Source organism: Takifugu rubripes, chromosome 16, assembly GCF_901000725.2.
Source record: "Takifugu rubripes chromosome 16, fTakRub1.2, whole genome shotgun sequence".
NCBI lineage: Eukaryota > Metazoa > Chordata > Actinopteri > Tetraodontiformes > Tetraodontidae > Takifugu > Takifugu rubripes.
This window is the reverse complement of record NC_042300.1, coordinates 10,383,528-10,396,038: the sequence shown is the minus strand read 5'-3', so window position 1 is coordinate 10,396,038 and position 12,511 is coordinate 10,383,528. Positions and strand designations below refer to the sequence as shown.

At 45.5% G+C, this 12,511-nt stretch overlaps 3 protein-coding genes across 6 annotated transcripts; 2 read left to right on the top strand and 1 right to left on the bottom strand.

The window, feature by feature from the left end:
* Nucleotides 1-375: 375 nt before the first annotated feature.
* On the bottom strand, nt 376-4,160 carry aida (axin interactor, dorsalization associated). 2 transcript variants are annotated; one of them, XR_003891195.1, is made up of 11 exons: nt 3,805-4,160; nt 3,049-3,112; nt 2,911-2,964; nt 2,629-2,683; nt 2,484-2,547; nt 2,269-2,375; nt 1,789-1,911; nt 1,592-1,714; nt 1,409-1,526; nt 1,141-1,329; nt 376-1,108 (listed from the first exon to the last, which is right to left on the bottom strand). XR_003891195.1 is itself a non-coding variant. In XM_003971800.3 (10 exons), exons 1-10 carry the CDS (start codon nt 3,909-3,911, stop codon nt 1,230-1,232), a joined length of 915 nt encoding a protein of 304 aa, XP_003971849.1. In that variant the 5' UTR covers nt 3,912-4,160; the 3' UTR covers nt 376-1,229. The 2 variants fall into 2 exon arrangements, 1 of the variants encoding a protein (XP_003971849.1); XM_003971800.3 differs by having other exon boundaries at nt 376-1,329.
* Nucleotides 4,161-4,492: 332 nt separating this feature from the next.
* rnf8 (ring finger protein 8, E3 ubiquitin protein ligase) lies at nt 4,493-7,940 on the top strand. 3 transcript variants are annotated; one of them, XM_029849946.1, is made up of 9 exons: nt 4,493-4,720; nt 4,912-5,040; nt 5,356-5,795; nt 5,876-6,083; nt 6,174-6,236; nt 6,361-6,450; nt 6,538-6,645; nt 6,723-6,927; nt 7,255-7,331. In XM_029849946.1, exons 1-9 carry the CDS (start codon nt 4,598-4,600, stop codon nt 7,314-7,316), a joined length of 1,428 nt encoding a protein of 475 aa, XP_029705806.1. In that variant the 5' UTR covers nt 4,493-4,597; the 3' UTR covers nt 7,317-7,331. The 3 variants fall into 3 exon arrangements, with proteins under 3 accessions (XP_029705806.1, XP_011610481.1, XP_011610483.1); XM_011612179.2 differs by lacking the exon at nt 7,255-7,331 and adding an exon at nt 7,397-7,940 and having other exon boundaries at nt 4,494-4,720; XM_011612181.2 differs by lacking the exon at nt 7,255-7,331 and adding an exon at nt 7,397-7,533 and having other exon boundaries at nt 4,494-4,720; nt 6,723-6,934.
* Nucleotides 7,941-8,762: 822 nt separating this feature from the next.
* drc5 (dynein regulatory complex subunit 5) lies at nt 8,763-11,947 on the top strand. Its single transcript, XM_029849194.1, has 6 exons — nt 8,763-8,824; nt 9,192-9,288; nt 9,520-9,693; nt 9,797-10,395; nt 10,732-11,181; nt 11,624-11,947. Exons 1-6 carry the CDS (start codon nt 8,798-8,800, stop codon nt 11,762-11,764), a joined length of 1,488 nt encoding a protein of 495 aa, XP_029705054.1. The 5' UTR covers nt 8,763-8,797; the 3' UTR covers nt 11,765-11,947.
* Nucleotides 11,948-12,511: the final 564 nt, after the last annotated feature.

Genomic DNA, 12,511 nt, shown 5'->3' with positions numbered 1-12,511 from the left:
GTGATGTACGTTTAGCTCTCCTGTGCATTTAAATGTGTTATGTTTAAGCTAAATTCTATTATAAACTCAAGAGTTTGCAGGGTGCATTTACATGCAGGCTGATGCATTCAGGTACAGGTCAGAGGTCAGTTCAATTGACCTATGACCCCACAGGAAATTGTGTGGACAACTGCATTATTTTAGACTCATATCAGGACCTGCTCAAAAACAATCTAGGCCTTTTTAAAGGCACGTGTATGGAATTTTGTATTTCATGTTCAATTGTGCAGGTTAATTTGGAAAAGAATGGAGCTGAAGTCAGTTTGACTCGATGTGATGAGGGGAAAAAAATCACCAGCTTCTTGTACAAAACTCCAGGCAAATTACCCACCAAGCTGCTTTGTTTGTAGTTTATTAGAAATTAAATGTAAAATGTCTGATACATTCTGCTGTCATCACATCACGAGCGCATCCATCAGTATTAGTTAATTTAGTCCTCAATGCTTCACATTACAAAAATAAAATCTAAACTCAAACATTACAATGTAGTTGATTAAGGGGAGGAATAAAAACAGGTACATGTGGTTTATATTTAATATTTAAAAAGCCCTTTTAGCAGGGTAACATCACAAATCAAGGTAGTGTGAATTTCACTGAATTTGTTTCTTTAGTACATTCTAGTCAAGGCCAATAAAGTTAAAGAATTCTAATTAAATAAAAGTGCATTACCAATAAGACACGTTTGCAGCCCGATGATGGGATAATTTTGGAAGAATTTGAATTTGCCACCCTAATAATAACAGGAAAAGAAAAGAACTACCGCTGTTGTCAATCAATGACACTGTAAATTTATAATCAGCGAGTTTAATCACCATCTTTTTAAAAGAACTGGTCAGTCTAACTGCAAATTAACATTAACGATACCCTTTGATTGGACAAACTCTGGCAATTACTGTGCTGAATATTCAGGACACGACGGCGGGGGCCATTTAATGGGACAAACGTCCCGGCGGGCTCAACGCTCCTGTTTCAGGGAGTTGCGGAAGACCGAAGATAACTTGGACTGTCTTAATGCGTGGAACCTGCACCCACATCCGCTCCACTGATATCAAACGGGTGTCGGGGTGCACGGAGGTGCGGAGGTGACGCGGACGTTGGGCAGCTGGATGGGACGAGCTGGAGGGGCAGAATTAGCCAGGACGCGGATGAAAGAGGAGGCTCAGCGGTTAAGAGTTCGAGGCGGCGGGCCCTTAGCTGTCCGTGTGTAACGTCTGATGGAGGTGGAGGTACAGCTGCTTCTTTGTCAGCAGCTGCAGTTTCTTTCTCTTGAAGTCCGGGGGCTTCTTGTACCTGGAGACAAACGGGACGAGGTGACGACAGATGACGTGCAACTAAAAGGACCGGGGACGGAGAGGACGGGTCCACTCACAGCTCGATAACGATGGGCCCGGCCTTGATCTCGTCCATCTCCATGAAGGCGAAACATTTTGTGCTGGTAAACTTCTTCTTGGGTTTGTAGTGCTTGAATTCGAAGAAGATAGCTGCTCCTGGAAGAACGCTCAGGGTTAGAGAGTACGTCGTCCGTGACTTGGGGATGAACCGTCGATATTACCTTTGGGTAGTTTCTCCACGTGTCTCTGGATCTCCACGTCCACACTGAAGTGAATGTAGGTATCTTCCTTCCTGGTGGCCACAGGGGTGTCCTGCACTGGGTTTATATCCACGCCGTTCAAATCTACGAAGGCCAACAGGAAACGTCAACGACAGTCGACGTGCGACTCCTGAGATTGTCCACGTGGGTGTGGCTACCTTTGACGCTAACAGTCATGTAAGGATCGATGCACTGCCCCGCATCCTTCAGCCCAATTTTTTCTATCTTAATTGTCAGTAACGACATCCCGGGTTCTGAGGGCAGCCGTGGCAACAAGGTACCTGAGGAGGACAGAGGTTACGAGTATTAACTATTATCAGAACAACACTCTCAAGGCTTTTCTGGAGTTTACAGAAATACTGCAATGGCCGCCAGAGGAGGGGCGGAGGATTAAATATTAACAGTGACAACAATGAAGAAGCTACAGGAATAATTGTCTTAAACTTGGATCTGCAGGCCACAACTAATGAATTCCTTTGCCCAGTGGACACGTACCTTGGGAGGCTGCGACAGGAATGAGCAAGAAAGCCATGCACAGCACCGACAGAGAAGACAAAGATACAACTACATGCAAATCAAACCGCCCCACAACAACCGAGCGTGTGCTTGGCTAACGTTTATGGTCAGGCGCGCAGTACCAGGGGAGCGAGAGGGAAGGACTTCCGTGGAACCTGCCGCTCCTGCGCCATCTTCCTCATCCTCCTCCAACTCCAGGTTCTCTTCTTCGCCCGGAGCAAGGATTTTCCTGGTGACCAGGAAGGTTTTAGGTGGAGTTAAAGACACAATAATTAGCATGTGTTACCTAATGGAGGTTTACCTAATGGTAGCAATACAATGTGCATATAAGATCTACCTTAAGGGAACTGGCTGGACGTCGAATGGGAATTCCTTGTTGTAGGTCAGTATGTTTTGGATTACTGTGTGAAAGGAGACGAGCAGAGGTCCGTGTTATTCCAAATGGAATAGCAAGCAGGATAAGTAATAATCAGTGCACTCACTAGTTTCCAGTTTCTTCAGTTCTTCTAACTTGAATTCTTCCTTTGACTGCGTGCACTGCAGAGAGTACCGAGGTCATTAATAATACAGCACATACAAAACCAAGAGCGACTCTTATCGTCAAAACTGTCTTTGGAAATTTGCTACTTTTGAGTAACAGTGTATATGGTTATATTATTAAGTACATCTCAGTTTAATAAATACATGAGGGAATTATAAGCATTTTTTGTGAAACTGTTACATGTGCATTCAAATTTTAAATTGAATAAGAAGGAAACACAAACCTGCAAACTGGCACTTCTCATTTCCAGGCATGTTGCAATTTTTCCTATGGTTTTCTATAAAAAGAAGCAGTCAAATACTTTCAGTTGGCATAAAAAGCCAAACTGATGGGTGCAAAGGTTAACAGAATGAATAAATACCTTCTGATCCTCTGTGAAGTCTGCGGAAGCGGCTGACTGCACCTTCTGCAGATGCCGGGCCAAACTAGGGAACAACAAAAAGTGCGTGAAAGCTGAATTTGAGGTGAGTAAAACCCGGACATTCGCGCCCCCTGGTGGCAATAAAACGAAAACATCGAACAATTACAGTTGTTGCATTCTCTTCCTCAGTGTAAGCTCGTTTTAGGATAAAACGCATAAATATTCTCCTGATAACTATTTTGACCTCGCGAATATGCCAAGACACTGATGTCGTGAGAAAGCAGGAAACATTCCTCACTGGACAGATGCAAACCCACCCTTAACAATAAGAGGGTGTGGCTGGACATTTCTCAATTCTCTTGGGAGTAATGGTCCATGATCCCAAATGAAACACACGGCATAAGACTTTTCCAGGCAGCCACAGAACAGCGGTCAGGCTACCGGTGGATGAATGTGGCAGACGCAAAGCGCACACGCACACGCACACGCAGCGACCCTGCTCCCTCTGCAGCCACTGCCACATCACGTAATGGATGGCTCGGGTTGGTTTACGGTGGCGACTGACACATCAGGGGCTGGGAAGTTGTGAAAGCACCGCGCACCCCCTCTGCCTCATATTCCCCTTGCGTTCAGGACGACGAGGACAAGGCGAGGGAGAAATATGTTGCCCTGGGGGGGAGGGGGGTGCTGGGGTGGCTAAAAACCAGCTGTGAAGAGATCTAACGCGCATGCACACACATGTTGAATGCAACTTACATTTGGTACTCATCAATAGCCTCCACTAATTGTCCCCACGAGTCAAAGTCTGTGCCTTTCTTGAAACTGGCGTGCCACTTCTGGATGGTCTTGTTGACATCAGACATGTTGGCAGGGCGGATACACGCGGCGCTCTCAGGGCAGCATAGCCGGCGAGGAGATTCATCTACGGGGCTCCAGCTGTGGCGGCAGCGGTGGTCTGGCCAACGCGGTTATCTGTTAGCCAGACGCGCACAGTGACACTCTGACCAAGCCCTTTCTGCCTGATCACCCTAATTTCGCATCCGCGACAGAAAGGAAGTCCCGCCTGGAGTCCGAGGTGCTCGCGTTTTGGTGCGCGGTGCCGCACGATTGGAGACCACCACCGGATGTCTGTTACCGATATTCGTTTTTAAGATATTCACGGCAAAAATTTATTTTTTGAACACTCACCAATTACATTTTTTTAAAAATAGGTTGATGTTCCATTTGAAATATTACAATTGAACCCAGAAAGAGAAAGTTTTTAATTAATTTATTTACCATATATTACTTTTCATTTCCATATAGTCATGATTTTATTAAAATAATCAAAAAATCACTCAAAAGTGCATGTATCGTAAAATACTCTCGTGGCAACTGAATCTTCTAAAAATGAAAGTTGAAAACGATCTAGGCGACTATTTTAGTGATTTTATTTTGAAATCAAGCCAGGGGTTTCCGGTTTGCTCCTTCCATTTCGGATATGGATGTGGGGACGGTCTTTAACATTAGGTGCTGCAGGTGTAAATAGACCCCTAAAACATAAAATAAGATGGAGAGTGTGGCGACCAATTCTTCTGTGGCTGAGGAGGAAGACGACGGAGACTCGGATGTGTCTTGTTTAATGAGAGTCGGCAGAAATTCAGACTGGCTCCGGTTTTACGAGAACTCCGAGGTGCAGTATGCTAATATTGCTAGCTGGCGACTTTCGGTTGAAATTAGCACTTAAAGTTGCTTAAAGTCTTGAGAGGGAAATGTTTTATTTTACATTGTATGAGGATTTCCCGAGAAGGTTCTTGGGGAATGACAATTTTAATTAAATATGAAGAGCTACAGCGATGAAAATTGTACTTTGTGGCTGTTCAGATAACAGTTGGTCGTGGATTGGACGTAACCTACCAGTTGTTGTCCCCAAGTTGTCCTCTGATGATCTCCAGACTCCACTGCACCTTCAGACAAAGGGACGATGGCCAGTGGACAGTCACGGACAAGAAGGTGGTCAAATTTATGATCAGCATTGCATGACAAAAACCCATGAATACAGGTGGGAAATATATTACATATTAATTTTTATTATGCCTAGTTTATGTCTTCCCTACCTGGGTTCACCTGTGTGCATCAGCAGTGAAACCAAGTTCATCTTGGTCTGTTCTTCATCTGTCCCCTTTGGAATTTATTCAGTAACTTTTAAACATCCAATCAGAAATGATGGTGGTTGATTTGGATTTTAAAATGCTCAAATAGTCCCTATCATTCAAGCATAATATTACCTCTGCTTGGAAATGAAACTTAGATCTTTTATTTCACCAGAGTCTTAATGGAGTTTGGGTGAACGGAAGCCGGATACCTGCTGAGGAAGCCCATCAGCTGAAGCTTGGAGACTCCATACAACTTGGGGTTCCCATCATTGGTTCTGAGGTGGAGTTTAACTACGTTCTTGTAAAACGGCCTCTCAAAGACATTAAAGAGTTTTTCCTAAAGGGACCGAAAGATTCCCCCAAAGTAGTCATCCTTCCAAAGAAACCTAAGAGAAAGTTAGTGGTGGAAGAAGTTGAGCCATCCACCTCAAAGCCCAAGCTTTACCGGTGCTCTTCGGCAGGCAAAACCTTTGCAAAAGCGTGTCCTTTATCACCGGTGAAATGCAAACAAAAGCTCGGTCACATCCAAACACAACAATGTGGAGCCAGCAGAGGAGCCCAGGAAGTGGACCAGCCCTCTCATATCCTGTGTGATACAGACAACTTGCAGACGTAAGACAGTTTGATAGAACCAATGACCTGTTGTATAAATACTGTGATGATCTCTAAGTTGAACTACTTTGTGCGTGCAGGTACAGCCAGAACATCCTGATTCTGAGGCGGCAGGTGGACAGTACCCAGAAACAGGTAGAATCGCTGGGCGAGGAGCCTCAGCAGACCGACCCTCTCAGAGAAGTGCAGGTCAGGGAGCTGCAGGCTCAGCTCGAGACCCTCAGATCTAAGATGCACCAGATGGAGGCGCTGGAGAGGTCTTTCAGCCAAACTCAACAGCAGCTAGAAGTGAGCGATTGTCACACAATGGTGCCTAACAGGCCAAATGCAGTTTGGATGATTCAGCGTCACCTCAGCTAATGCGGTCGCAATTTTTAGGCACAGAAAACGCAGCAAGAAGAGAAGCTGATGAAGAAAAAGCTACAGGATGCCTTACAAGAGGTGTGCCTCATACACTATTCATTTCTTGTTCCAGCACAAGTGCAAACAGCCAGAGCACAGAATGTTGCAGCAGCTGTGATGTAACACATGTCAGAATTTGTGATGTATATTTTTTTTCTGTTAGCAAAAAAAGGTAATCGATGAACTCGCCCTTTCCCGGCAAGCCTATGAAGAAATTCTCTTTGCCAAAAATAAAGAACTTGAAGTAACAAAGGTACGTTGGTACTTGGATCGGCACTACTCCGAGGCCGCCGCTTTTATTTTTGCATTCATTTTGATTTACTTTTTGTAATATTTCCAGGAGGAAAAAGAAAAGGCGTGCGCCCAGAAGGAAGAGGTGGTGACACAAGTGACTGAAGTTCTGGAAAACGAGCTTCAGTGCATCATCTGTTCCGAGCTCTTCATTGAGGCGAGACTACAAGCCTGATTGGGGAACAGTCACACGGGAGAGCAGAAAACCAACGTGTTTATTCTGTGTCCATGCAGGCAGTCATCCTGAACTGTGCTCACAGCTTCTGCTGTTATTGCATCAAGCAGTGGCGGAAAAAGAAAGACGAGTGCCCCATCTGCCGACAGGCCATCCTCTCTCAGACCCGCTGCCTGGCTCTGGACAACTGCATCAACAGCATGGTGGAAAACCTCAGCCTGGACATGAAGGCGCGGCGGCAGACACTTATTGCTGAGCGGAAAGGTGAGAGGTGCGTCAAATACAACCTCTTTTTTTTTTAAATGAAATGGAAAGAAACTGTAGGGATCGCTACTTTATTATCCTGATGTCAGGAGGCTGCAAAAGAAAGCCTTAACGATGGCTTAAAGGCGTGCAGCCTTGGTCCGTCTGAAAACCAGACCAGCAGCTTCCTGCTGCCATGACGTTCAGAGACTATTAGATAAATACTCCTAAATAGTATGTTGTGCATCAGAGAAGCATTGGGAGCAGGTCAGACATAAGAGGGCACCACAGTGGCTCAATCATGTTCTCTTTCTCTCCCATTTTGTGGAAAACTAATATTGTATTCAGCAAAGGAGCTAAATCCAACAGTGTGCGGCACCGAGGTAGGACTTGGTAATATTTTAGGCTAAATTAGAGGGAAGGTGTGTTTTGAGGTGTTGGCCAACAGTGTTACTGATCTCGCTGTTCTCGCGTGTGTGTCGTGGGGCAGAACCTGACTCCGCTGAGGTGATGGTGATCAGTGACGGCGAAAACGAGGACACGCTGGACAGCAGCTGGAGCAGCGACAGCGAATACAGCTTGGTGACCATCGACAGCAGCATCCATCTGGACTCCAGCCCCTTCAGCATCTGTTCTCTTGAAAGCTGCGATGAGTCAGAGGATTAGTCCGGGGCAGGAAAAGGAAGTGGACTTATTGAGCTTCATGTGAGAGCACGGAAAATCCTCAACTGGCTCCAGAAACTGTTTCTATGTCGTTGGTTTTTGTGAAGTACTTTTGTCTTTATCATCAGCAAAAGGACTAAAGTGTCATCTTTCCCTCTTTAACATTCGATCTTGTCATTGTGATGCAAATTTTTAATAGCTTTATGGCAGGAATGATGGGGGGTGCAGGTAAAACTCACAAGGGCCAGTGGTGCATGGGCTTATTCTCTGAATAATGGGATTATTTGGAGCTTGTTCATTGTCTACATTTCATTGTAAAAAAGAAAGCTGCTTCTGTTTACTCAAAAATAAATATTTTGATAGAAAACTAACTTTTTGTGGCACCAATCTGGTATGATTCTGTAAAAATCATTTTAAATTAGTCTTTAATGGGACATAATGAAAAAAGTGTTTGGGGAACCTTTTCAGAACAAAACCATGTCAAACTCATCTGGAGAAATACTCCAGTCTCATATCAGAGAGGTCTTCTGTATTTGATTTTTGATCTGTTCCAAAATATTAGAATTTCGGGATGAACAACTGAAAACTGGTTGGGTGCATGACGAGACAGCTGAAGTGCACTACAAGGCCAGTCAGGGTTCATTGTGCCCTGACTCTTGGTATTCTTTCTGCAGTCTGCTGTGGTAGTGCAGCTCAGGGAGGGGGAGATTACCTCCTGGACGGCTAATGTCACGCCAGTCCCTTAAAACAGAGGACGGGGAAAGCGCATGTCTGTCAGACCAGATTACACAAGGAGGGCCGAGATGGAGCCCTTGGGGGATACAGTTTGGGCCTCTCCTTCTGTCATCATAGCACATTTGGAGCGACCTTGGATACATCAGCCAATCCTGTACCTGGCGTCACCCACGTGAATCCAGGTACTGCATAATTTATGATGGTTGCATACACCGACCAGGAGGTGAGGGAACCTCGTAGAACAGTTTTCTTTAGTACAATGCGCCTGCTTTACTGTTCTTTTAATGGGGAAAAAGATTAAATCAGTCCACTTTTTCTCATCCAAAATAAATCATGGCCCCATCCTTGACACTTTTTTGGAGAATCCATAGAAGCATTATCGTTTGATTTTACATTGATCAGAGATAAAAGGGGCTTTGATTCAATGCATCTTATTACAACTTATTATCCATTATACCTGCCCTCTAGTTTTGACTTCAACCAGTCGGCGACTATGGAAGATAAATCGGAAAAGCCCGAGGTAAGACATTATCGACAAAGGACATTTGACTCGGTGTTACGGAGCCGGCGACCATCCTCAACATAGTGGCTCTTTGTAACAACAACAAGAGGCTGAACATCTCCCAGCTTCTGCCGCCCACCAAGAACCCCCAGAAGGAGGTGGAAAGGGTGACGGGAGATGAGGAGGAGAAGCAGGACGCCACGGCTGCAGATGTCTGCAAGAGTGCGCCCAAATGATGCGTTCCAAACTATAGGAACTTTTGGCTCTCGATCTGAACCAGACCCGACAGAAACGATTGTTTTAAAGTCTTTTAAAGTCTCTCCGTTGTGTTACAGTCCCAGTAAATATTGACAATTTCCTCTTCATTTCTGTTGGACACACGCAGCTTCCGAGGCCTGATGAAGTTCAGGACGGAATAACGTCTCCAGTGTTGCCTCTTCATGTTACCAAGGAGACGCAGGAAACAAGCCCAGCGCAACCAGGTCTGCGTCGGAATTTTGAAACTTTAAATATCTGCTCATTGCAACACGCCAGTGAGGCTTTTATTCCTTTAAACGCATGCCTTAATTGAGTCAAATTTAAATTAAAAACCGGTCAAATACAAAATATCACGAGAATGTTATATGCTAAAGCCGAACGGAAAAATATATGAATTTTAATAAAATATATTTTGATAGGTTTTAATGGCAAATGTTGATATTTCTGCTTTCTAGGGGCGGAAACCTCAACCAATCTCAACCCCTGTAACCCACCCGGCAGCGTTGCCCCTGTTGAACACTCAAAAAAGATGAAGCGGAGGATCTTTGCTGAGGACCCAGACTGGTGCCTGGATACGGTTCCCTGTTTATCAAACATCTGCCTCGAAACAATAGTGGCAAATTATCAGGGTGTGATTTCTGGTCCAATCAAACCGTCAACGCACTTTTTTTTTAGAAGCAGCATTGGCCATTTAGTATTGCTTGTAAAGTGTGCAATCTTGATCTGTCACAGAAAAGCCCGTCTATGACCAGCTGATGCCTGTCCACAAAGACTTTGTCCACGAGAGACTGTCCACTTCTCTGCCTCTGCACATCACGGCCAATTTGATCAGCGATGGGGCCTACTGGAGGAGATGCTGCGAGCAGCGGTGGGACTTCTGCGACGTCTCTTGTTATGGCCACAGCTGGAAGAGGATGTTCTTTGAGCGGCACATGGCGCATGTTATTGAGTTTTTTGTCCCCGGTGTTACGGAGCCGGCGACCGTCCTCAACATAGTTCCTCTTTGTAACAACTACATCAAGAGGCTGAACATCTCCCAGCTCCTGCCGCCCATCAAGAACCCCCAGAAGGAGGTGGTAAAGGTGAAGAGAGAAGAGGAGGAGGGGGAGGAAATGTACTTGGATTTGGAAAGTGAGCCAGACCATGATGGACCCTACCTCGACCACTTTGATTTCAACATCGTGCTTCACAAGCTGCCGAACCTGGAAGAGCTCCACTTGGTGTACCAGGTGAAGAACTGCGGGATGAATTTTGAATGGAGCTTGTTCGAAATCACTGACAGAGACTGCGAGTCCCTCGGCAAGGCCCTGAAGTCCTGCCTGACGTTGAAGGTGAATGCTAGCTCTGATTCTGCGGAGCCTCTCTCTTTGTTGTTGTTCAACATCTCTGGTTTCTCCTGCTTCTGACCCATTTTACAGCCTATCGCGAAAAGCTGAACGTTTCTGGCACCGTCCAAGCTTTGGAGTCAGTCTGTTTACATTAAAATGACAGCAGAGCCCTTGGCTAAACCTAAATAAGTCACTTTTGTACATTACATTTTTGTCTGCCTCACAAGAAAATGGTGTCTGAACCCAACCGTTTGGGTCCAGGATGAGAACCGTTCTGCTGTGTGTCTTGTGCTCCAGAAGGCTTCGAGCGGCTAATCATGACTTGTGTCATTTCTCTAGACTCTTCATGTCTGTCTGAGCCACATGGACGACAACAAGTGCTGCAGGCTGGTGAAACACCTGTCGGATCACCCATCCCTGAGGGAGCTGGACTTGTCTTACAACCTAATTGGAGACAAAGGAGCCAAAGCCATCAGCCAACTGCTCAACAAAAGCAGACTGGAGACACTGAAAATGTGTAACAACTGTATCGGTGACCCGGGAGCCAAAGCTATAGCCCAGGCCTTGTCACACAACGGCACCCTGCTTTCGCTCAACCTGCGACTCAACTGTCTGCAGGATGAGGGCGGCGAGGCCATCGCCGGGGCTTTGCTGAGGAACGACAGCCTCTGTCACCTCCACCTGGGAGCCAATGAGCTGACGGGGCACACTGCAGCGATGCTGGCTAAAGCGCTGCGTCAGAATAAGACCCTGAGGAGCATCAATCTCTCCTTCAACAAGCTGGGCGTGGTGAGTAACTCCAGCATCTTTACTGCCAGCCTTTGGTTTCTCATGTCAGGATCTGTATAACTGCAGAATCCCCCTCAAACTGTGATCATTTAATACAATCTAATGCCAGGGAAATGTTTGGAAACCGGCTGCAGCTAGAATCCTGAGACAAACTAATCTATATTATGCAGCAATGACTGAGTCTGTATAAGGCTTGGTATAAAAGAAGCAGACAGAATAAGATAGAGACATTTTCAATGATTCATAAGCGTGTCTGGAAAACATGCAATAATGGAAGTGTTGGTCCCCCCTGAGAGATGCTGTGGATCAGGTTGATTTTCTCCTCTGAGCTTCACTCTGCTCTAGTTTCACTGACTGGAATAAACCATAGACGATCACAGATCACTCAGGCTGTGTGTGTGTGTGTGTGTGTGTGTGTGTGTGTGTGTGTGTGTCCATGTAGGATGGGGGAAAAGCACTACAAGCGGCGCTGTCTTGCAACACCATCCTAACAGAGTGCGATGTTCGTCTGACGGAGATCGAAGATCAAAGTGCCTCCTCCATAAAGCAGGTGGTTTGGTCCAACCAGCATTTGGAGGGGTAGAGGAATACTGCAGACGTTCCAACTAAGCAGCAATTAAAACCAGAAGAAAAGCTTCACGTGTGATACACAATTACTGGTCACGTATCAGAGGACAGAGGTCGATGTCGCTGCGATATCAAGTCTTTGGAGCCTGGGAGCTCGTAAGCGCAGTCAAATTTGGCATAAACCTGCACATAAACCCAACATCTCCTAGTTTCTGTAAGTTAATTCAAACTGATGGGGTGTCGGCTCAAAACACAACCACCCCACCCACTTCCGCCCTTCGCTCTGAGCCACGGCGCCGCTTTTAATGTTCAACAGCACCGTTAACCCTCATGGAGGAAAGATACTACAGTAATAGTTTTAAATACCATGAAGCACAACTATCACAGTGACCGCTGACACATATTTGTGAGTAATCAGTTTATTAAAGAGCCAGGTTGATACACAGTTTTGGTATTCAGTCTTATGTAACAAGGCAACATTGTGGTGCTGTGAGAATACATACCTGTGTTTTGTTTTTCACATACCTGCTAAAGGTATTTAAAGAACAGGAGTAGTGTAGCTAATGCTACGTTTTTCTAGTCCATACAAGTATGACCTACAGTATATGACAAGACTGAATTTCTTTAAATCAGCCATCACATTTAACAGTCAGCTGTGTGTTGCATTTGTAGCTCTGTGCTCCTGATCTTTAGTCTGTCAAAGGGTTTTGCATTCATTTTGCTCCCTAACTCCAAGTGTGCGAGATCAGCAGGAGACACGGCA